Source organism: Podarcis vaucheri (genome assembly GCF_965113315.1).
Source record: "Podarcis vaucheri genome assembly, chromosome: 17".
Lineage (NCBI taxonomy): Eukaryota > Metazoa > Chordata > Lepidosauria > Squamata > Lacertidae > Podarcis > Podarcis vaucheri.
The window spans coordinates 10661891-10687427 of record NC_138755.1 but is presented as its reverse complement, the minus strand read 5'-3'; the positions used below and the strand labels follow the sequence as shown (position 1 = coordinate 10687427).

Here is a 25537-nt window from a genome sequence, read left to right as displayed (position 1 = left end):
TTCCTTCAGGAAGAACAAGAACATTTACTGTAGAAATCACAGGGGGGCTAAAAAGTGACAAGTCTACCTTATAGCATCCATCTCATATTTCTAAACACACTTTCATGAAAGGCGTGAACATGCCCTCCTACATTTCTCCGATGAAAATAGGGACATCCCGTTCCATAATGATAATTTTACTATTTATACTCCATACATCTTACTGGGTTGCCCCAGCCACTCTGGGCAGCTTCCAACATATAGAAAAACACAATAAAACATTTAAAAAAACCCTTCCCTATATAGGATTGCCTTCAGACGGCTCAGGAGTCGGATAACTCCATAATGCCCTCCGACATTTCTCCAATGAAAATAGGGACATACTAAGGGAAAGTGGGACATTCCAGGATCAAATATGAAACCGGGACAACTTCTCTAAATCAGGGACGCCCCTGGAAAATAGGGACACTTGGAGGGTCTGAGAAGAAAGATGGTTGAGTCTCTCCACCCTCACAAAGAATACTATGCAGTACATGTCCCCAGATTAAAATCTGAGTTTCCTGGAGTGATTTCTGCTATCACAGAGGTGGTTCCTGAGGTTCTGGGCTGAAATGGCTACCATAAAGCAGATTAGTGTATCTGGGGATGTTCCCCGTCACACACAATGCCTTCTAAGCCGTCATGTCCACTAGGCTACATGACCTAATCTTATGGGCTATGGATTCCAGGGAGATTTCCTGCCTTCCTTCCAAACCAGCATGTTTAAGATTGCAGCCTAAAGATTGTTAGGGTAGGGTGTGGCTTCCCACTAATTCAAAACCAAGGCTGTTTTCTAAAAACATCCTTGACAAATATGGAAATCACTGGCAACGCTGTTTTCTCTTCCTTGGTGCTTTGTTTTGTTTTTTCAGGCAGTGGTTAGGACAGTGGGCGGCATGATATTCCAGCTTTCAGGCAGGGGCAGAGGAAGGGGGATGCGGTGGGTGCGGGCCGCCCTGCGTGTCACCACTGAGGGGGGTGACAAAATGCCAGGCGGCACTCAACGTGGGGCCTGCAGTGTGCCCGAGCCACCGCGTCTCTCTTGGGAAAGACAGGGTGGCTTGGGCGCGCGCAGGCTCTGTTCGCCCTAGCGGCTTCCTCTGCCGCTGCTTTCAGGACAGACATCTGTTATGAAGCACACCAAAAAATCCAGCTTTTGCTACAGTAGCCTTTACCTGAAAAGGAAGCTCAATTTTGTCCTGGGGGAACACAAGCACACTGCATTCCCAGCAAGCTGAGTTGCAACACCTCCTGCTAAATCCTTGGGTGGCTCTCTCCTGCACATCAGCCTTCCTTATCATTTGTACATTTAAAGCAAATCAAAGAACATTGGGCTCTATCTAGAAGTGTTACTACGCAAGTTAGGATCATCTAAAATGTCACTCCTTTTTTGCACCTAATCAAATAGTTTCAGTGGTCTGAGGTTCTCACCAAATGAGCCCAAAGGGTTTGCCAACCTCTTTCTTCCCATCCTACCTGTAAAGCGAAATAAGATGCATTTTTTGGAAGTCATTTCCCTGGCATTTAGGATGCCCTCTTCTTGGCTGGCACCATTTGAAAACTTTTAACGCCCACTCACTGCCAGGAAGTCCGGATTAGCAATCTTTGTCTTTAAGTGTATCTCGAACATAAAAAGTGACGCATTTCACCTTATCAATGGGGAATCTTTGGAGTCCCTAAGGATATATAATTCTTTCCACATTTCCTGTTCCTCACCCCACCCTGTTGGCTTGGGGGGTGGGGTGGGAATCAGCTCCCTCTTCTCCTTATCTCTGCTCATTCCCTCTTTCCACTGTTTTTCAGCCCCAAAACTCAGATCCTCCTTCCCTCACTATCTGTAGCCACTCACTGCAAAAACTGGGCTTTTATTCTCAGCTGTTACCCCAAAGTCTCCTCCTGGCTCTCTTCTGGTTCTTACCTAACAACTTTCCCAAAGCCAGAGTCATAGCTACTGTGCGGGGTGCTAGCTGGGGGGGGGGTTGCCCTGGGTGAAGCCTCCAGAGGGGTACCATTGAGGCTCCCAGCCTGTGTGTGTGTGCATGTCCTGGTTTTTGGGTGTAAAAATGGTGTCATGGGTGAATTTTGCCAAATTGGCAAAATGTCAGGGAATACCCGGATATATGGCAATGCGATGGAAAAAGCAATGGAAACATCTCAAAGCGCATAAAATCACTATTTTTGCAGGTGTCAGGAATTTTTACTTTTTGAAATATGGCAACCCCATGTGGGGGTGTGTGTGTACCAAACTGGGTCTTTTACCCGAATGAAATAAAGCCTAGATTTGCCTCTGCCAAAACTCTCCAAAATTGCTACCCAAACTCCCTTCTCCTTTTCTGAATCCCTTGTTCCAAAACAAGCAGATCCTTCAGTCTAATCTTCCTTGTTCTCTCATTCAGCCAACATCACCACCCCCGCCACCCTACCCCCCATTTCTCTTTCCTTACTTTTTCTGTGTTTTCAGGCATGTTTTTGGAACAATTGGTTTTTAACTCTTTCCTCTGTTCAAACATCTTTGGTAAGTATGTTACTTCCCTTTTTGATACAATAAAAATTGACATTTGATCTTTCTGTTGCCCTTGCGGTGCCGAATTCTGGAATTTATCCAGGTCTCCATGATAAAAAGATCCCAAAATATTACAGACAGATTCGTGATGAAGGTTAAAGGTTATCAAGGGCCATAATGGCTATGTCCAGAGGCCATGTACTGCACTCTCAGGGGCCTGCTTATGAGAAAGATGAGAGCTTATTTACATGAACAGGAAGGTGATAAGTGAAGCAGGTGAATCCATTCACCATCTCTCAACCTTCCCACTTAGCACCCTTGGAAGTACCCTTTTAGCAGCAGGCTGATTTTTTAGTTGATTTTTAAAATTCGCACTAACAGGCCTTTTCACCTACGGTTAGTTTTAAAATATTTAGAAATCCTGCACAATAGTGGTTAAACGAAAAAGCATTTTAGCATACATTTTCAAAAATGCACTATTTTTAAATCCCCCAGTGTTCAATTACCATAAAAATGCTTTTAGCTTGTTTGGTGTTGCTGTTGTTTTTAAGGGGGGCAGGGGGGGGGTTAAATTGCAAAACATTGCCTCCCTAAAAAGTGCTCTAGCAGTGCAAATTAAAAAGCCACCGAGATTGTATTGCAAAGTGAATTTGCTCTTCCCCACCCAGGTGGGTGTCAAATATCCACTAGTGTGAATGAAATATAATGAGATGTACACAGAGGGGAGAAAGAAAAGAAAAAAACCTAACTCTCCTCCACAATTAAGTGTGGAAAGTAAATTACACCCCTGCCAAAGTCTCACGGTGGTAAGGGAGTGCTAAGAGCCATTGGTTTGGTCTATCACCCAGTAACAGGCAGAGGGTTCTGTATGTGATGGCTTAAGAAGAAGAAAGAGAGACCAAGAGACAAGCATACATCTCTACATGCTTGGTTTAGGCATGTGGAAAATAATCCCCTTCTGACAGTCCTCCTCTGCTTGGCTTTTCGAAGAGGACATTTCCATCATCCACTGTGGGACAAAGGACCTTGCGGGAGCATGTCCCTGTCCCATTCTGCTATTCCAATATGAAAGGGTTCATGGAACAAGGTAAAAAGGTAAAGGACCCCTGGACAGTTAAGTCCAATCAAATGAGACTATGGGGTTACGGCGCTCATCTCACTTTCAGGCCGAGGGAGCCAGCGTTTGTCCATGGACAGCTTTCCGGGTCATGTGGCCAGCATGACTAAACTGCTTCTGGGACAATGGAACACCGTGATGGAAACCAGAGCACACAGAAATGCTGTTTACCTTTCTGCTGCAGCGGTACCTATTTATCTGCTTGCACTGGTGTGCTTTCGAACTGCTAGGTTGGCAGGAGCTGGGACAGAGCAACAGGAGCTCACTACCTCATGGGGATTCAAACGACCACAGCACCACCCGCGTCCCCTGGTTCGTGGAATAAGAGGGAGTCAAAAGGAGTCCATAGTCCTTTCACCCCTGCTTTGTTTTTAAACCACAATTAAACCATTTAAAGACAAATCACAAATTTTAACATTACCTCCTGTCCCCATTAGCAGGGAGTCACCACAGTTAGAAATTTCTGAGCAAAGGCCTTTGTAGTGGAAAGCTCACATTTCTGCAGATATTCTTCTATTCTCTCCCAGTGTCTAGACATGGTTGCTGGCACTTTTGGCTTTTAAAGTAATTTGTGCAGGGGGAAAAAAAAAGTAACACGGGTTATGTGTGAACCCAAACAACTGTTCTATTCTGAGCTGCCTTAGCAAAGCGCTTCCTTCACTGTTCTGTTTTATTTCTGCTAAGATAATCAGACAAGGACAAGATGCTATTTTCTGCTTTTGCTGTAAACATCCCAAAGTCATGGGGTTCCCATTAAATGTTCTGGGCCAGCAATACTAACTCCTGCAAGACCCAGGAGGCCCTCTCCAGATATGAAAGCGTCCCTTCAGAATTACGCCAAGACATGCAAGGGCCTCTCCAATTGGACATTGAGGTACTATTATAATAACAGACCCAGCCTCAGAGTACCGTACTTTTCCGTATATAAGACACCCACTTGTTAGGAAAAGACCTAGTCTTATACACAGAAAAGTACAGTATTTGCTGTCCACGTTCCCGACACACGAGTAGCCCCCTTCTGGGGCTTTGTCATTAGCCTCCTGCCCTTCTATTACACTTTCACAATTCAAGCGTTCTTAACAGGGGGATTTCTTCTTCCCTTCACCCATTTCCAGTGCATAATAGCTCCATATCAGCCCAGTTTTCCCAACGCATCAAAACATCAGCTGCCCACCTGGACTGTGGCCTGGATGCTCATCCCTATTAAAGCATTAAAAACAGCAGAGAGCCTTGTGGCACCTGTACACATTTATTATGGGATAGACTACAATCGATGAGAAGGGTTCATCAAGAAGTGTGATCTTGAGTTACAGGTATATGCATAGACACACTTTGTTGTTTTTAATGCAAAAAGCTGGCACAGTTACTGCTCTGGAAACCATGAAAGCACTGAAGTGCCATGGATGGTCTAGTGTGATTACAGAGCCCATAGTGTGCCAATAGGTTTGCATGGCAGCTTCAATGATGAAAGCTCCCTGTACTCTTTTCTTTTCAAATTGCCTGTGTTACAGCAAGACACCAGGTACTCCCAGCACTCTCCTGTGGGATTTCCTGTGGCTCACTTATCTTTGGGCTCAACTCCCCCATCACTCTCTTCTTACACTAGCTTGTTGGCCAGATGGTTTGCAAAAGCCCAGGCACAATTGCAAAACCAACCCACGGTCTGCAAACAAGGCCCCACTGAGCACCAGCTACGCCTTTGCCCTGCACCTGGGCACCAAACCCACACTGCTATTGGGAAACCTTGTCTGTAAGCTGGATCTTCCACCTTGGGATTCAAGCTCTTCCCATTGTAACTGTCAGCCCTCCCCCATGTTGTTTTGTTTTGTTGTTCCTGGACAGCAGAGTACCACGGTGGTACTTGGGAATGCTTTGCATAACGCATGACCCTTCCCTGTTATCGTTTTTTTGCTTCATACTTCTCCTCCTCTCTGGGCTTCCTTGTTCGCAAATGCCTCTCCTCAAAACAGTTCCTCTGCTTATTTTTCTAGGCCCCTGAATGCCCCATCCTTGGCACGGCAGCACTTGTGATTCAGAAACATTGGTGCAGGAGGGCTAAAAGGCTGCACTAGAAATATAGCCACAATCGGCACCTGGAAAATACACACAGCCGAAATTAAGTGTTTGCACATTAAACAAATAAGTAGCTATCCTATTTTTAAAAGACATCTGAAGGCAGCCCTGTTTAGGGAAGTTTTTAATATTTAACGCTGTGTTGTTTTTAATACTTGATTGGGAGCCGCCCAGAGTGGCTGGGGAAACTCAGCCAAATGGGCGGGGTATAAATAATAAATTATTATTATTATTATTATTATTATTATTATTATTATTATTATTATTATTATTATTATGTTTGGATTCAGAGCCACTGAGTTTTGTCAATGGCAGCAGAAAGAGTGTTTGTGGTGGTTAGAAAAACAAGTCTGTCAAAACAGAGAAGGAACAGGGATTAGGGGACAACAGCAGCCCTATCCCAAGGGTGTCCTAAAATTTCAAAGCACAAAGCAAACTCTGCCCATAGCCGTGGGTTCTTGCTAACAATGAGGACCTAAAGCTTGACCAGTTCAAAAATGGAAAGTTGGGTTCTCTGGATTCACTAGGCTCTTGGATTAGTTCTTGTATTCTGAAGCTTATGGCACAACGTTTCCTGCTTGGCAGGGGGTTGGACTCGATGGCCCTTGTGGTCTCTTCCAACTCTATGATTCTATGATTCTAACTGTAGTTAGTACAGATTCCTAGGTGACTTGAGTGTGAGCAAATGACACAACCCTATTCATTAATAAGAACAGAATCAGTCTCTTTGGATTTTGTTTAATGGCATTATAAATAAAATGTTTACAAACTTCTCCACCAAGGAGCAAGACATACAGAAATCAAATCTCAGCTGAATACCACTGGCCTGGCCATAGCACAAATGTAGCATTTATCATGTCCAGAATATCTGGCCTGGAGCAAGGTAAGAGGAGTGGAACTCTGATCCAGAGAGAAGGATATTTCTTAAACAAGAGAACGTGACATTTTGAATCCGAACTGTTGCAGCTTTGGTTATAAGTAAGCAACTGAACTCTAGCACTTAGCTCCTTTTGTTAGGAAAGAGCACCAACTTCAAATTTATTTGTTTTTTTAAAAAAGGGTCTTTGGGTGGTTATGTGAAGGGGGTTACTGAGCAAGGGAGAGAAACAATGGGAAGTTTCACCAGTTGGATTGGTCCAGTGCCTGTACGAATTTACGAAAACCAAAAAGGAGAAACTTGGAACCGAATCAGCACCGCTTACACAAATCTGTTTTAGCTTGTTTCACTTTCTCAAAAAATAATGCTAAACTGAGCAAGGAAAAAAAAATACTCAGTCTATACAGAAATATCGTCTAGATTAATCCTATGTGGTTGAATGAAATGCTCCCCATTGCTTTCAAGTAAATCTGGATTTACTCTCTCCAGTAGTAAAAACACAAGAGCATTTTGCCATTGCCCTCGATCCTCAAATCATGCCCTATTAAAGAAAGCAGAATACACTCATTTCTCCCAAATACACTTCGCTCTGCCACTATGGGCAGGGGCTAATCACTACTCTCCCAGGAAAATGATGTTCATTCCTATGAGTGAGATCAAAGTCTAAACTCAACTTGAGCCTGCAGCTCACTACCGCTTGCTTGGAAAGGTGGAGGAGGGGCACTGACGAAGGTGAGGGATGTTCACAGTTCATTCATCCTCTTAACAAACAAATGCACACACAGCCCCTCCCCCTTGGCATTTTGGGGGCGGAAGGAGGGGAACAGAACTCCTCTGCTCACTCTAGAAGGCACTGCTGTGATCAAGTGTGCGTGCAAATACTAGCCCCTGCCTCAAAAAGGGTATAGCAAGAGGCATGTGAAATAGGGAAGGGTCTTTGGCCCGTGCTGCAAGTGAGGAAGCTGAGGGTCCCAGAAGGCAGTTGGCAGAAGGCCATCACTTGGTGACCAGCTACATAAAAACCGGCTGTCAGGATCTCCTGGGAAGGGGCTGGAGGGAAGAGACGAGGAGTATGGGGTCAGGACTCCTGGGTTTCAGCCCAAGCACTGGGTGGACATATCAAGCTCTTAGTGCAAGAGGACTTGGTCACCTCCAAAGGTGAGGAAGCAAACCCAGGTGTCCTAGGTTTTAGCCCCCTAACTCAACCTCAGAGACTGCTGCCTCTCTCTCTTCTTCCCACCCTCTCCAGTCAGGAATGGGAACAAGAACTTGGTCCTGTTATTCTTGTTGATTCATGAACAAATAGCTGGCAACTCTAAGGGGTTGGTAGCCAAAAAGGGGAGTGTCAAAAACAGATCAGGAGAAAGGGAGAAACCTAAGTTTTTGGGCTGAGCCCAGCTGTCAAGACAGAAGACAACACAGAATCCACAGTGGGTGGGCCTCCAACTGCAACCATACCCAGAGTTTCAAATCTGGCTATTCTCTGTGGAAGTCAAAGGCCCATGAGAGCAAAAGCAAATCTTCAGTTCATCAGGGAAGAGGATCTGCAGATGGTCTCACAGCTGGGGTGCAAGGCTTCCTGAGGGTGGGGCACAGCCCTGAGCTGCACAAATGTGGGAGCCAGATCACTCCCACCGCCAGCTCCCACAGAGATGTCTCCTTCCTCTTGAAGCGTCCGACTGGCCCACATCCTGGAGAGAGCCTGGAATGACACGGGAGGGTACTCCAAGTCTCAGCGTTGGCCTCCCAGAACAGAGCAAGCAGCCTGACTTCCTGCTTGGCGGCAACCCTGGAGGATGCAAGGCTCAGTAGTTCCCTCCCGCGAATGGTCCCTGCAGTTTTTCAGGTGGTCCGTTCCAACGGGGGCTTCCCTTTCTAGGCTTCAGTCTTCCGCAAACTCAGTCTGCTGAAGGAGTTTCTGGCAGGAGGAAACAAGCACAGTGCAAGACTCAGAAGAAGAAAAAGCATGTTCTGTAACTAGGGATTGGGAGGGAATGATAACAGCATGGCAAATGGCTTCATCCTGAAGGTTCAGGCAGATAAGAAGACAGTACACATTTACTGTCCAAATCTAAGTCATCCTGAATGGATAAAAGCCACACTGGTAAAGCCTGAAGGACAGCTTCCAAAAAACTGCCACCTTTATAAAAGGTACAGAGCAAGCTGCCTATGCCAGCTCAAAAACCACTGGTCCACTTAGTTCAGTATTGTCTAAACCACTGAAGAGTCAAAGCTCCAAGGTATTTACACCTTAGAATTGGAGTGGGGCGGGCAGACAGGTGGTCCTCCAGATAAATGATGCTGGAATCTAACTCCCATGTCGAAACCAGCATAGCCAATGGTCAAGGATGACGTGAGCTGTAGTCCAGCACCTTCTATAGGCAGAGCCACTGGTTAGCAAAACCTGCTAGGCTGAAACTATGCACATGAAGGAAGTGTCTGCACCGGCTATGTGCCGCAGTGCAGTATACTTGGGGAATGAGGAACAATCCTTCAGAACTGGTGTACAGGAGTGTGGGGACCCCAGAGGTTTTTTCCACTGTGCTGGTGAGCAGATGGCCCTGGGCTCTGCCTTAAGAGGCTGGCTGGGGTGCCCTTCTGGGGCCTTCCAACTCTCTGACCAGGGGCTGCGAGCAAGGACCGGGACCAAAACTTCCTTTTCCTAACAAACAAACAAAAACGACATAAATGGGATAAAGGAATAAAACCAACATTTAGCAGAAATTACGGATAGACTTCCAGGTTCAGGAAGGAACATGTCCTTTAAAAAAAAAAGAAATGAAATGTATGGAGCTCATGCTGTAGTCTGTGTTTTCTTTCCAGACCTCCGGGCAAAATCCCAACAGGAGCTTTCTGCCCTGGGGAGCAGCACAAGGGCTTGGGAAGGCGCTTCCAGTTGATGCTGCCATGTCTGCAGAGAAACCCCAGTAGTCCTTTCTAGGCTTCTCATAAAGATCTTTGCTGAAGGGGGAAAGACAGAGGCCAAAAGGACGAGTAGGTGGCCAGTGGAATCCTGGCAGCTGTCACCACCAAAGTTGCCTGTGTGGTCTGATCGAAGCATTTTCGATCTGAGTCTCTGCTCACGGCCTTTTTCGGAATCTGCGCAAGAAGGTTTCCTCACCTGTGTGCAGAATGGGGGGCCAGAGGGGTGTAGAGTTGAGGGATCTTGCGGTTGAGAAGTGGGTGCAGGGCTTCCTTGAGGCGCTGGTAATTCCTCTCCAGCTCTCGGAGAAACTCCCGCTGGTCTGGTCCAATCAGCGTCTTGTTCTTGCGAAGGGCGTCTTCACACCTAAAAAAAGAGGAGTTTGGATTTGATATCCTGCTTTATCACTACCCGAAGGAGTCTCAAAGCGGCTAACATTCTCCTTTCCCTTCCTCCTCCACAACAAACACTCTGTGAGGTGAGTGGGGCTGAGAGACTTCAGAGAAGTGTGACTAGCCCAAGGTCACCCAGCAGCTGCATGTGGAGGAGCGGGGAATCGAACCCGGTTCCCGAGATTACGAGTCCACCGCTCTTAACCATTACACCACACTGGCAGCGAGTAAGAGGTTCGTGGTGGAACTAGCTCAGGGCTGGCTTTGAGGAGTTGTCGCTCACTCCAGGCACAGACTCCAAGGCATAAAATGCTGAAAAGCAGACCATCTAAATTTCCTTTGTTTAAAGAGAAGCACAACCAGGAATTAGAACTGTCAGTCCTCCGAACAGAGGGGAGATAGGTCTGTTCTCTGCCACAAGAAACCCCAAGACCATTCAGCCTCCTCAGATGATTCTTAAGCTGCTATCCTATGCTCACTTACTTGAGAGTAAGTCCCTCTGAACTCAATGGAACTTGCCTGAGTAGATATGCAGACAATTGAACCATTAATAAACTATAAATAACATCATGTTATTTTTAAGCATTTAGAGGCTTAAAAATTACAGGATATTCTCTGAAGGCACCACCTTTTTTAAAAAGAGTGGTCATTCTTATTACCAGCTATTAAACTGCTCTGGAAGTGGTTGCAGGGGGCAGAATATACGTTATCCGATTCAAGTAATGTTGAGTATGCTGGCAGTTAAAACATCCTCATTTTGTCAAGCTTCATGCTTTAAGGTGCTGGTGAAACCACCATATTGATTTCTACTGATGATGTGTTGTGGTTTTCTTGTTGGACTGACTGATTTTAATGTTTTTAAATGATTTTCTGGATTCTTGTATTTTGTTATTCTGTTAAGATGCCTTGGGGCATTTCAGGTGAAGGGCAGGATACTAGTCTAATGAGAAATATAATATAGGCAGCCGGCAGGTGCTTTCAGCAGTCTCCCCCTGCATTTACAGTTAAGGAATAGGTAGCTTCATGAAAAATAATCCTACTTTCCCACCCCCCTCGCTCAACAAGAATTGCACCAAGATCATGCAGCTGGATGGCTCGGTTGGTTACAGTGCGATGCTGATAACGCCAAGGCTGCAGGTTTGATCCCCGTAAGGGACAGCAGCAGATTCCTGGATTGAAGAGGGTTGGACTAGATGATCCTCAGGGTCCCTTCCAACTCTATGATTCTGTGAATACTAGTTCTACAGAACTAGTTCTAGAGAACGAAACAGGAGCAAAGCCCCTTCCTGTTCATTTTTTTATAAGATATTTATTAAGATTTTCAAAAAAAAATTTACAGAATAAAAAGAAAAAAGAAAAATACAAAATAAAAATAGTTGAAAAACAATTCAATCTTTCTATCACATATTTTTCATTTGCTTATTTCCCGGACCTCCTCACGCCTTCCTTTTCTGTATTCCAGTTCCAATTGTTAATTCAGCAAATCCCTCCCCTCTTCATTCATCTTAATCTTCAATTTTTAAATATTATAACATTATTTTTTTTTACCTATTAATAACCATTTTCTCATATTCCCTTATAGCATTACAGCAAAAGACCACTTAGTTTCTATCCAACATCATTCTAACATTCATTAATTTTACAGTGTTTCTGTAAATAATCTTTGAACTTTTTTCAATCTTCTTCCACCGACTCTTCTCCCTGGTCTCGGATTCTGCCAGTCATTTCTGCCAGTTCAAAGCCCCTTCCTGGTCAATGGCTGATGTGTGGGAATGGGATAGGAAGTAATTTTTAGCCTAGCCCTCCATTTTCAAAGCATTCAGCATAAATTTAGACATTCAAATCTCCTGGAAAGAAGGTAAGCTAAATTTCCAACAGAAACTTCACATCCAACAAGATTCAAATTGCGACAGGAAGCTCTTGGCAGGGTGTTTAATTAAACACGGCAGGATGCCAGACATCAGCAGCCACAACAAAACGTACTAATAAGCAACCTCAATTCTCTGAAAAGAGTGGATATATCCATGTAAGGGCATTACAGGCGGAAAAGGATTTCAAGCTACAGATTCAGGGCAGGTGTGCTGTGCAGTACCTCTTGGTGAAGTCCTTGAAGCAGAGCCTCAGCTTATTGTGGTGTCGGTAGAGCTTGGGGTCTTCGGGGATCTCAGCCAAAAATACCTGCGCCACCTCCAGAGGTCCCTGGAACACAAGGGCCTTGGAGTCAAGGAGAAGTCCTCCTACTGACCTCCCCATTGATTCTGACTCAGTAACTCACTCTTAGCTATCACAATGGCACCAAGGGTCTCCATCCTGTTTTCAGGCTCCCTTCCCCTACCCTCTACTTCTATGTTAACCTGAACTCCTTACCCCCATCAGACCCAGGATTAATTTCTGTTCTCACCCCACACCTGTGATCTGCTGACTCCACAGTCTCAAGGGGCTTGCTACTTTGGCTGGAAGCTTCCCTTTCTCCCCAAATCGAACACTTATTCCCATTCCGTGGGCAACTACCTGGTTGACTATGGTGCCAACACATCCTTGCAGCACCATCTGCAACATCTTGGCATCCGGTGGATCTTGGTGGGTGGCAAAGGCCAGCTCCTGGGTCTTCTTCTGCATGTCCTCTATGGCCACCTCTATGGGAATCAGAATAATCTGGGGAGAAGAGTCCAAACAACAGAAACACAGCTGAAGCGTCAGGAGATGGGTATGTGCCATTCATCTAAAACCCTAAACAAGACATTCTGGGCCCAATCTAAATTCTGCATTTAAAAAAAAAGGGCTCAGTTCAGCCAACTGTAAAAATTAAGCAAATTGAGTATATATACTGTACATCCAAGTCCCACTTAGCAAATGCAATACATTCCCAGGAAATTGAGCATTAACATAATAAGAGCATTATGGGAACTTTTCTAATCTGTGATCTCTCTCCCTCTCCCTGCCACGGCTTCTTCCTAAAACGGCTGCAGTCAACTAGCAAGAGAAAGACAAAGGAAAAACTGGTTTGTCCAATCTCTCCTGATTTTGATTTGTCCAATTTTGCTCCCCGTTGGCTCCCTCCATGCAGTGACAAACCTTGGGGTCTCAAATTTCAGCAGTGCCCCGTGCGATGCCAAAATTCAGTGGCCCCACCTCCTCTTGCCTTCCATTCTACATCATAATTGCAGCACCCCCTGTGGTATCCCTGAACCCAGTGTGACTGAACTGCTCGCGCTCCCCTAAATCTGCCTCTGCTCCATGGTTTCTGCCTGGAAATGGCAGGCGCCAACCAGGAAAGCATAAACAAGCAAGGCAGATGGCGAACTCTGGCTGTTCAGATATCTGAATCAGCTATGCACATAGCAAGGTCTGGGCATGATTCATTGTATTTCGATAAGTGAATTTTGCATAATGAGCAAGCAGATCGTGGGACTCGCATGTATGCTTAGAAAGTTGAGGTCATTTTAATCTGTTTTATATTTTAACTCTTGTATGCTTTAAAGTATAGTTACAATTTCTTCTTTATTTCACTGTTTTATCTTTGGTAAACTGCTTTGAGGTTGTTGTTGTCTTAGTAATATAATCTTTATTAAGAATAACATGAAACAATACGAACAACAAATAATGGTATTGGTCACCAGAAACGAAACAAAAGACAGTCAGGATATTTGTATGGCAGAAAATAATAGCAGCATGTTAAAGAACTATGCTTTGAGGTTTGTCTCTTTGTTTGTTTTACTATCTAGTGGTGAATAAATTCCATGAAATATAAACAAACAAGTAAGTAACTAAGTAAGCAAGCAAGCATGGCTTCACTTTTATAATTTATTCTGCAATGTTTATTATTTATTTTGAGTTTTGTCAGTCTCACAAGGGGAGTGGGGAGAGACATTTTAGCAGAAATGCTGGATCCCACCCCACTGGAAAAAATGTCGCAGTTTTTTTCTGGTTTCTGAGATTGCGGAATGCATTGCTCACAAGCTCAGGGACTCAAAATGTGCTTTTGATTTTTTTTGAGATTTTTGCTTAGCTGAATTTTTTCACTACTGTCAGGGAACTGCCATCAGCTCAGAGGCGAGAGGTGGAAGGGCAGTTGTGTTATAGGGAACCTCCGAAGATCTTGCGAAGCAGTTCCTCCTCTGGTGAGGAGGAAAGCCCTGCCTCCAGTGGGGAGAAGGTGCAGCGACCAGGAGATGCTAGGGTGAACCTCAACACGGAGCCTGAGCAAAGCGGAGGGGAGGGAAGTACCCCTTTGCCAGCGCCCACTCTGTGCAGTAGGTTTCGGTGCAGAGAGGGGAGGAGAAGGATGGGGGTCACACGGCTGTTATGCTGGGGGATGTACAAGGACCGGCCACTCCCAGATTCTGCTAGCGACTGAGCCAGACATGAACCTGCGACGCTCTGCACTGTAAATAGTTTGCACTAATACTAAAGCTGGAAAAGACAGGTCGGAGTCCTGCCTGTTTGCTCTCGAGCAACCACACCACCACCTGACAACTACACTATTTTTTGATTTCTGAGAATTGTAGCCCCTGCGGCCCCGCTCCCCATTCTCATATGCCTCCACCCACTCACCATCCCCACCCCAGAGTACCTCCTCCTTGTGGATGACATTGATGCGGGTCTTGATGTAGGGGAAAGCGTGGGAGGTGGTGAGCAGAGTCTTGCGCTTGAACTGCTCGTGCAGGTCGCCATGCGCTCGCCCGTCCAGCGTGAAAGGAGTACAGAACATGAAAGTGCGCAGGTTGTAGTTCTTGTCAAAGTATGTGACACGGTCCTTCAGCTCATACGTGTCGAAGAAGGGCTCCACGTAAGTCAACTGGATGTAGGCCTGCGGCAAGGAAGACAACAAGGGGCAGTCAGTAGAAAGCTGGGGCAGCATCACCTCATTCTCCTCTGCCACACAAGGGGTCTGCTTGTCCTGACTGTCATCTAAGCTGCCAAACACACTGGGACCAAGTGACTATGGGAGAAAGCATCTCTTGGTGCTGCAAAGGCTGGACTACAGATAAAAATGACCTTAGCAGACTGCCTTTACCTGCTGCCAAAACTATTGCTATGGCATGGGTCATGCCATAATTTCAGCTTCCTATGAACAAACCAAAGGTTATGGAAGTAGTGGGGAAATAAGAACCTATTTTAATTGTGATATACGGGGCAGGGAGAAGGAAGGTGGCCATTTAGCCTAGAAGGAATAGCATGCATCAAATCCTGTAGAGATCTCTTTCCTTGCTGAACATGAGACACAATCCCAGACCACATGGGGCACAAGTCCCCCCTCTTCCCTTTAGTTATTCCAGCCCAACAAAATTTGCAGACTAGTCCCTTAGCAGTGCCTGGCTTACTAATGCATGGCACTCCCAACACATGATAAAGAGCGAAACTACCTTGTTAGGATCCAGCTTGGCTTTGTCCACAGGGTTGGAACCTTTGATGATTTCTACCATTTCCTGCCCAAAGCGCTCAGTGTAAAACTCCTGCAAAGGGGAAAGGATACAGGGGAGTTCTTCAGTGCATGACAAAAGGGGCAGAGATGAACATTCAGGCTTCTACAGCCACTGAGACCAAGGAAAATTCCTTGCAACTATCGTGGAGAGAGGCTTATTCTGCACTTGCTTCTGAAGGGCAAACCAGAATTACCGTATTTTTCGCTCTATAAGACACACCATACCATAAGACGCACCTAGTTTTTGGAGGAAGAAAACAAGAAAAAAAATATTCTGAATCCCAGAAGCCAGAACAGCAAGAGGGATAGCTGAATAGTGATCCCTCTTGCTGTTCTGGCTTCTGGAATAGCTGCGCAGCCTGCATTCGCTCCATAAGATGCACACACATTTCCCCTTACTTTTTAGGAGGGAAGTGTGTCTTACAGAGCGAAAAATACGGTATGTGTGTTTTATTAAACGTGCACTAGCCAATTTGGGTATAAAGAAGGGGTAGGTAGGTGTCCTTTTTCCTATCAAAGCGAGTGCATGGCAGAAAACCCACCTCTTTCCCTTCCCAGCTCAGACACAACCTGGGGGTGAGAAAAAACTTAAAGCATCTGAGTGTGGCAAGAAAGGCTTTCAGTTTCCATACCACGTCCCAATGCTCAGTTTGATATACAAAGGAGACCCTACCGCAACTATACTTTTGTCAAATAGGGAAGGATGCCTTTAAGAGACATATGCTCTTCTTGGTCCTCAGAGTAAATGGTGGGAAAAGCCCCGAGGACACGACGATCTGCATGGACAGGTGCCATGAATCAGCCCTGAGAAAGCAGGCAACCGCCTCCATCAGAGCTGGCTCCAAAGCCTCTTCCCTTTGGCTCTGCTTGGACTACAGCTGAGTGACACCTTTGCCAAAAGCCACAGCTGCCGTGGCTAAAGCGAGGGAGCTTTCAGTAAGAGGGATTGTGAAGGGAAGGGGTTGTGCATGTGTAGGAGTGAGTGTGAGTCTTGCTTGTTGTAAGTCACAGCTTCCTCCCTCCTTCAATACTGCTTTAGCCAAGTTAACTGCTGTACCATTCTTGGGAAGACAAGGAGAAGAGACAGGTTGAATCCATGCAAATACAGGGGGGTCAAACATTAGTGGAACATCCCAGCCCAACTAAGTACAAACGCTTGCAGGTAGTTGAGAGTAAAGGCTATTAGAAGATTGGAAGAAATTTAAAGACTATTTGCAGAAATACTGTAAAATTAATGAATGTTAAAATGATGTTGGAATGGAAATAAGTGGTTTTGGTAATAAGGTTAATAAGAATATGCAAATATAGATCATTATATGGATGGAAATATATAGTTTTAATAGGTTAAGATACAGAGCAAAAATAAATGAAAGAGGGTAAGGATCTGCTGAAAGGATTTTGTAAACGGGAACACAAAAAGGGGAGGTGTGAGGAGGTCAAGGAAATAAGTAAATGAGCCTAAGGATATTGAAAAATGGATTTTTTCTTTTTAAATTTTCCCCCCTCTTTTTTTTCCAGCCAGCTGTTTTTTGTATTTTGTATTTTCCTTTTTCTCTTTTAGGTCCTCTTTTTGGTGTTTTTCTTGTTATCTTTTTTCTTTTTTTGTGAAATCTGTGTTTATGTGTAATCTTTGGTATAGTTTTCTTGGTTCTTTGAACCTATGTTTGTTGTAAAATTTTAATAAATATTTTATATAAAAAAGGGAAAAAAAATAAAAAAGAGAGAGTAAAGGCTATTATTTCACATAGGATGGAATCCCCATATGGAAATGTAACTGAGCTGAGTGCCTCTTTCCTTCCATCTTCCTTGGCTCCCCTGGCTTTCATTGCCTTCCTCAGTGTCTAATCTGAGTGCCTCTGGGCAGCAGAATCTATCTTTTTTGCTTGTTATTGTGTAGACCACCATGCACTCTGATGATGTCATCCAAACAACAACTTGTGGGTTCCCTGAATGTAGACTATCTGAGCTGCATACATGTGCTTGAAAGCCAAACCTAGCAGCATCTTCTCAGCACATTTATGCCAGGTATTTTTGACCTGTTCATCTCCTACATCGTCCCCACTTCCCCCAAGGAAAATGTTGCATTACTTCTCTATTAGCCTTTTGGTGCCTGTTATTATGATGATTATTTTATTATTAGGCTGTCTGTCATTATGCATTTTACCATGTTTTTATTATGTTTTTTATAATTGATGTTCTGTAATGTATTTTTAATGTACACCGCCCTCGGACCTTTTCGTAAAGGGTGGTATATAAACTGAATAATAAATAATGGTAATAAATAAAAATATTGATGAAGACATTCCTCTTTCAACAAGTCTTCTAAAATCTTTATCCTAGTTGGAATCTGTCCCGGATACAAATTGCTCTTGTGACTGTGTTTTAGACTGCTTTTATATTTATAGCTGTTGTTTTTATTAAAAAAGGTTTTCATATGTGATTTATTTTTAAAAAGTGTTTTTTAGATTCAAATGTTGTATTTGTAAATTGCTTTGGGATGCTTCATGAGAAGCACTTCAATAACGACATAAATGACCAAACCGACTCTCAACCTTCATGCTTGATCCATACCTCTTTTCAAGGATGTTTTAACTCTTACCTCAAGCCGGTGAGAGATCTCAGCCAGCTTGGTGATGGAGGGTTCCTTGTAAACAAACTCTTGTTCATCCAAATCCCCAAACTTGCAGCCATAAAAACCAACTCGGAAATACGTTCCAAACATTCTCTTAAGTGATCTGCATGGTAAGAGTTAAGATAGCTGCGACACAAATCAGGCAGGTAACTTGAATGCTGACTCTAAAGCCCTAGTAAGCATGGCTTGCTAAATCAACCACCAAAATACCTGCCCTATTCCCAATCACTTCACTCCCTGGAGGCGTCCATATGCACTATGGGTGAATCTGGTGCTTGAGATCCAGGAAGCCTACATTCATGTTCCCACTGTCATTGAGTCCATAAAGAACGAACTCGGGGCTCGGTTCGGGGTGCCTGCATAGTCAGGTTTTAGTAACCTGTTCCTTCATGACCACTGGGTCCACAACGTGCTTTAGTGATCTTTGTCTGGGGTTAAATCACAAAATCTGCACCTGTGACCCCACCTGAAATACAGTTCTAGCATCCCCCTGAAGCCTCCAACCCAATTCCTGTAAGGTGAAAGTAGTTCTTCTTAATACACACACACAAATGAACCAGACCACTGCTCCCCCCAAGACAAAATTTCAAGAAGTGGACTCCAACTTACCAAATCAGGCCAGCAGGACCACAAGCAGATGGCAAAGTTGAAAGAGAAGCAAAATAAGAAAAAAGAAGTTAGAAAGAGTATGGCAGCTACTGGAACACAGCAACTGTCCAAAGGGGGCAGGGATAAGTGGAGGGCAGCTGGGCCGATTCCCTTTTTTGTTTGTTTTACAAAGTTCAAAATACCACCTTCATCCCTAACAGCCGCTGCAATCCCTACGACTATGTGCAGAAAATTCTCTCCAGAGATCTCTCAGTTGTACTGCCGAAATATCAATCCCGGCTGCGTGCTATTCCCCCCCCCCATACTCCCTGTCCAAATTGGACGGACAGGTCCTCTGCAGCAGGAGCACAACCTGATATACCACAACAGATGTTTGTACTGCCATGGCTAGAACCCACAATAGCGCTGGTGACACACCCTCCTATATTGATACATGCAATGCCCGAAGAAGTTGGGCCGGCTTCTCTGGGTCTGGAAGAAGTAGGTGCAATTAAGCAAAAGCATTCCCTCTCACAACTACAGTCATTAAGGCATTGCTGCTAGATCAGGGCTACAGCCACAGCAATGGTTAGGAGGACATTGCTTCCATTTCTGCCCTAGAAATGACTGCCTGCACACAGCCCAAAACTGAACGAAATTGCCTCCTCCACAGCATCATCTGTATTTCAAACACGGTCTGAGCATCTGCTTGACATTTATGGAACCACTTCTTCTGAAAATTTATCAGAGTCCTTTAAGAACAGGCCCGTCTTACCCATAGAGGCTAGTGGGGTGGGGTGCCAGGGCACCAAGTTCTGGGGAGCGCCAGGCGAGAGTCCGGGGAACACCAAACGAGCGCGCTAAGTGAGTGAGGGTGTGTGAGCCGCTCCAGCCGAGTGTCGGCTCAGGTTTTTTCCCTTTTAGCCTGCAGGGCGCCAGAAGGCTAAAAGGGAAAAAACCGAACAGATGCTCGGGGAGCGGTGCATACACCCTCACTCGTTCAGCGCAGGCCAGCTCGCTCAGTGTGCTGCCTACCGTGGCACGAAGCAGCCAGTTGAGCCGGAAAGTGCAGCATCCAGTCTCTGCCTCTTCCCCGCAGGAGGAGCCGCCCTCCAGCCACTGCCCGCCTCCTCCAGCCCTAAAAAAAGGTTGAGAACTCGGGGGGGGGCACTGGAGGGATCTTTGCACCACAACGCCGGATATGATTAAGACAACCCTGTTTAAGAAGCACTTGGTGACTGAGCTGGAGCTGTTTAAATCACTTCTATTTTAATGTTTCTGAGATATTCTATTACCTACCTCGAGCTTTCAGGGCAGTGGCAGGACGACACCAATAAGTGGTGTCTTGGGGCCCCCTCCAAGGCAGGTGGCTGGCTTAGGGACCCACAGACACTCTCATGCCTCCTCTCCCACATCCAAATCCCAGCACCTTTCACTCCTGGACTCTTCCATGCATAGCACTTTCTCTCTCTCTCCCTGGAAAGTGCAGGGATATCTGGGTTCGGAAGGCTTTGGCAGCCTGCGAAGATCTTATGTAGACTTGTCTGCTAAATTGCATGGTGTGCACATGGGAAAATGCATTAATGATGCACACTATGCAACAGAACCCCACATAACTAGAACTAGACCCACCTGCTGTGCCTCAAGGTTCCCTTAGGGCCACTTCCTGGCCCCTCTGCTACAGCCTAAACTGAGGCTGTTCCTGATCCCCTGATTCTTTGCCAAGCAAAGGCATCAGTGGGCTTTAGAATGGTGTCTTCCATTTTCAGGACCACTTCGGATATTACAGAGCGTGACGTAAATGTTCAGAGCGCGATGTAAGAGTGTGTCTGCTCTGCAGTGGTCATATAGAATAGCTTCACTGAAGTCCGAAATGAAAGCAAAGAAGACTTGCGTGGTAGTTAAAGATGGACTAGCCTTCTCCACTATTCGTGCATCTCAATATAGCCACGTGATAACATGCATTTTCAGAGCACAGGTAGGATAAGGTTACTTCAAAACCAGTGCTTGGGGGGAAAGAGAAAGCTTGGGTAGATTTCCCTGTGGTCTGTATGCACTAGAAAAGGAAGCTGTACTGGTCTCAGAGGTAGGCTGCGTCAGCTAATGTCTATGCCAAGTATCCAGGCCTCAGTGCAGGCAAGATTTTAATCCAGTGGTTCGAAAAGCAAGTAGAGCAAAGGGACCAAGAGGTAGGTAGACAATCCAACCAAAACGACAGAGACATAGCCAGGTGGCATCTGCCAGCTATAAGTTACCCAGACTGAGGGAATGAAACAAACTTCGAAGCAAGCAGTGGCTTGGGATTAGCTCTCCAGAATGGCCCTGGTCCCTAAAGCCCTGGAAGATTTTGGTATGTGGAGTTAGCATCCCCATATGGACCACCTCCAATATCTGTCCAGTGACAGTAAGAAACAAATTTATCTACTCGGCTCTTGTTCTGAGTCCCCACAACACACAACAATGCAGTGTTTTTGTGATACTAAGAGGCTTAAAACGAGTGATGCTTCCCTTTTTTCAATGGAAAATCAGTTCTGGGACAGGTAAAAGCTAGCAAATACCAAACAGGTTAAGAACGTTAGGAACCTCTATTCCTAAAATCCTTTGGATCCATTGTAGAGGTGAATGCTACGATGTCAACACAGCACTTCACTGCCAAAAAAAACCCCACCATTCCTTCCATTCTTTCACACTGTGCATGTTTGTTTTGAGTGGGGTGTTTGGGTGCATACATCTGAACACACACAAAACTCAGGATCAGGGTGCTGCTCTTAGTAATAAGACACGCTGGTGTACAAGTGTAATCTTTAAACCAGATGAAAGTTCTGCAAATGCACTAAATTTGCTTTGAGTATTTTAGTAGGCGAAGATAAGATTGCTGAATGAAAAATACTGAACTGTCTGTGAAGAGGCCTGCCTACTCAGGGAAGATAATGCTTTGGGACATTTTAATCTATATTAAAAAAAGGCAAGAAAGGGATGTGGATAAAGAGTACCCCCCCATACTACACTGGAACAATCAAAGCTGAATACTGGGAAGATTCAGGAGAGACAAAAGCAAGCACTTCCTCACACAGTATGTACTGTAGTTAAATCATGACATTCACTCCCACAAAATGGGGAGTTGGCCACCAACGTACAAGGGCTTCAAAAGGGGATCTGACATATTCACAGGGAATAAGGCTATCAATGTCACTAGTCACGATGGCTATATATTATCTCCAGCATCGGAAGCTAGTATCTAGTCTCTTAATGACAGTCATTATGCCCTGCATGGGGGCCTTCTTGAGAGTGGCCCCAGCAGGCTTCCCTGTTCAGAACAGCTTTTAAGCACCTTGTTATTACCCAACTATGGGAGGGCTGAACTGAATGTGATTTGAGCCATTCTGTACTTTGAAGTCGTACTTTGATGTCTCCTTACTACATATATGTTTACTGCCTTGGCTCTGGTAAAGAGAAGTGCATATTGTAAGTCTGGGTGTACATTTTCAAACAAGCAAACAATTTTATTATTTGCACTGCATTTTCTCAACCTGCTTAAATGGATGGCACCTGGTGCTGGATCATTTATTAACTTTGCTTGACAAAGGACTGCAAAAGTAGAAGTCACAACGACCCTAACCTATTACCTTAACAAAACCCGGTTATCCACTTGTGGATCTCATTATAGAGAAATACTTCTGAGCAGACACTTCCAGACCCCCAAATCATATGGGATGCAGGGGGCAGGCCTCTGGGCAGAGGTCACGATCCCTAAGAAGCTGTTTTGAGAAATGGGGATGGCGAGAAGAGAATGGAAATGGCAGGACAAGAAGAGTATGGCCAGGACAGCTCCTTCTCTCCACCCAACAATTGAAAGCAGTGAGTGAGCAGCAGGCACACAGCTCTCCATTTGCACACTATGCAAGGACCCACCAGATGACGGAGGTGTCATGGAGATGCCGCAGGAAGGGCCTCAGCAAAGCAGCAGGAAGAGGAGCGTGGACAGCACCAGCTGCAGGATATGTGGAAGGGGACAAAGGCCAGGGGCACAAATCTGCAGGGTGAGCTGGACCAATGGGACTGTAGCTAAGAGTGATGCTGGCTACCTGCCTGCCTCAGTCAGGTGTGTATGGCTCTGGCGGTGGCTGGGAGCCCCCAAAAGGAAGGAATGCCACTCCCAACTATGATCTAAGGCAGCGGTTCTCAACCTGAGGGTCCCCAGATGTTGTTGGACTACAACTCCCATCATCCCTGAGCTCTGGTCTTGCTAGCTAGGGGTGATGGGAGTTGTAGTTCAACAACATCTGGGGACCCACAGGTGGAGAAAGGCTGATCTAAGGCATTTATAGAGCTTTTTTCAGACCTCACAGAGCAGTTTAGATAAAAAAAATATTTTTTAAATGATAACAAATAAACATTATTTCATAAAATAGAGAAGGCAAATCACTGCTTGTTGTTGTTGTTTATAAAAAGTTGCTTCTGCTTTTACCCCCTCTCATCCCTGGGCAAGATGGAACATAGGAAGCTGCTTTATACTGAGTCAGACCACTGGCTCATCTAGCTCAGAAATGCCTGCACTTACGGGCAGCAGCTCTCGAGGATTTCAGGTAGGAGTCTCTCCCATCCATACCTGGAGATTCTGGGGATTAAACTTGCCACTTTTTGCTTGCAAGCCAGACACTATCACAGAGCGATGGTTCTGCATAAGCTCCTGGTGTGGCAACAGGAGAAGGAAGGGGCCACCGGCGGCAGCTGGAGGGCAGTTAATAATAAATAACAGGCAAGAGGAAAACATGCTGCCCTCTGCAAACCTGTGTCGTGGTGTGTTTCCTCTCCACTGGAAGACTGCCAGGATAGTGGGAGGACAAAGAGCTTGGCAGCACAAGCTTTTTCAAAGGGGCTGAACCTCCACAGGAGGCACACACTTTTTTTTTTTGCTTGCTTTAGGTACTCTGCAGCACAGAAGTAGTTTAGGCTGTTCAATCTGCATCGCAAGATTCCTAGTTTCAAAGGATGGGCTTTTCTTGAATGGGGAGTCTGGCCACCTGTGCTTCCTGCTGAGAATCTGTAGTACAGGAAGCTGCCACTCAATAGACACACTCCAAAAGCAAAAGAAAGCACCCTGTACCAACTGCAGTCTTGGCACAAGGCTTGTGAAAATATGAATGGAGTTCCATCACTTTAGTCATGGAACAAACTGACCGGTTCTAGCCTACACCAAACGTATTAACTGGAGAGGGCCCAGAAAAGACAGAGAGGGCCTTTGGGGTCTCTGCAGACAGGGTCAAGTCCATTCTCTTGGGCCTTCCAGTAGGATTCTGCCACACAGTGGTGCTCCTTTCCCAGATGCTAGGCCCTCATCTGCAATCTTCCTTATAGCAAAACAGATATGTCTCATAACACCCACCCACCTCACTCACACACGAAAACAAAGATCACCACAGCCAATCACAAGCAAACAATCACACCCTAGGCCAACCCCAACCTCTCTCTCCACCAAAGGAACACAAGTGAACAACACAAACAACGCTGACACCAAACTCTACACACATTAAACATAATAGAAACACCGCCACCCGACCCCACCCCCATCCATCTTCCCTCCTGCCTAATGCCTCAACAAATGAAATGGATTTGTAAAAATGTTACATGAAAAAAACAAACCAAAAATGAGGCACTACACTTCTGTAAAACAAGAAAATCCTTAATAAAATATTAAAAAAAAAAAAAATAAAGTGAAAAAGTAAGACTGTTTTGCTGCTGCAAGATACAGCCTCCACACTTCCAGCAGGCCTTTTGTCAGTAGCCAACTAACATTTACAGCAAACATTATTCGTAAGAGTACTGTAGCGTGCAGGATAATGGCATGGATTTGGAACTATGATCCCGGATGGGACCATGAAACTGCACTGTTTCTGTCTATTTTCCCTGAGGACTGCTGCCATTTTGAGGCACGCATAAAAATTTGCCTTGCTCAGCCTGCACAAGGAAAGTTCAGGGTCTCCCACTCGGGTGTCATTATCATTGATTAAATTTCCATATTGATTAAATTTCCATAGAAACACAAAAATACGTACCGTAACAACAAACAGAAACAATAACCACCACCCCCTGACAAACACACACACACACACACACACACACACACACAGTTTAAAAGTTGCAGCAACTGCACCAACAATGCCAGCTAGAGGAGGAGTTTGGCCGTAAGTGCACAGAGGAGAGTGGAGATTACGGAAGCAACATGCACACTCACACAAACACTGACACAGAAAATGTAAGACATGATGCAGCCTACCTCCCAGCCAGAGGCCTGATTGACAGGACGGAGAGGACAGGAAGGGAACAGAGAAAACAGGAAGAAGAAGGTGGTTATTTATTTGTTTTTAAAACTCAGCACCCGTCTTGTCACAAGCCGATCACAGACTAGGCCCGGGCATAACCCTGAATGGTCACAGGCCGATCTGAACATAACAATTCCTGTTCTTGTGAGGCATCCCAACCACTGCCAATTTCTTGAAGAAGCAAGCAGGAGATGGCATCATAATCCTAGCTTATTTCAAAGTGTATTCTACCATCATTTGCAAGATCCAGCCGCAAAGACTAGCACACTGCCAACCTGAGACCTTGAACACAACTTTGACCTTGGCCCAGGAGGGCAAGGAGGGATGTTTTGGTTTAAAATGCCACCTGCAATCAGTATAGATCCATCAGCTCCCAATAGCTCTTTTCACCTTTCTCCAGGGTTGACACTGTTGGCATTTGACAGAATACCCAAGTGAACCCTATAAGAATCTGGAGCTCCCTGTTTAGCTCTAATTACAAGAACAGAGAGTCCTAAGTTCTGACTTGGCAGCATCCTCACTAGGCTCTATTCCTGTATGGAGCAAATCCTAGAATTCTGGACTCCTGGCTGCTCTATACCGAACCTATACTGGCACATTCCCCTCTCTATGATTCAACAGAGGGGTGGTTTTTTTTTTGGGGGGGGGGACAGGCTATGGGTTCCA

General features: G+C 45.2%; 1 protein-coding gene across 4 annotated transcripts in view; it reads right to left on the bottom strand.

Moving 5' to 3' along the window:
* Positions 1-6433: 6433 nt before the first annotated feature.
* DOCK6 (dedicator of cytokinesis 6) overlaps positions 6434-25537 on the bottom strand; it is a 96631-nt gene continuing 77527 nt past the window's right edge. For 3 of the 4 annotated variants that reach the window (XM_082204484.1, XM_082204486.1, XM_082204487.1), the window contains 8 exons: positions 24826-24840; positions 17928-18053; positions 15270-15359; positions 14477-14713; positions 12415-12558; positions 11996-12102; positions 9710-9877; positions 6434-8506 (listed from right to left, as the gene is read on the bottom strand). In XM_082204484.1, coding sequence (XP_082060610.1) covers positions 8464-8506; positions 9710-9877; positions 11996-12102; positions 12415-12558; positions 14477-14713; positions 15270-15359; positions 17928-18053; positions 24826-24840 — 930 coding nt within the window. In that variant the 3' untranslated portion in view covers positions 6434-8463. The remainder of the gene's footprint in view (positions 8507-9709; positions 9878-11995; positions 12103-12414; positions 12559-14476; positions 14714-15269; positions 15360-17927; positions 18054-24825; positions 24841-25537) is intronic. The other variant, XM_082204485.1, reaches the window with a different exon arrangement.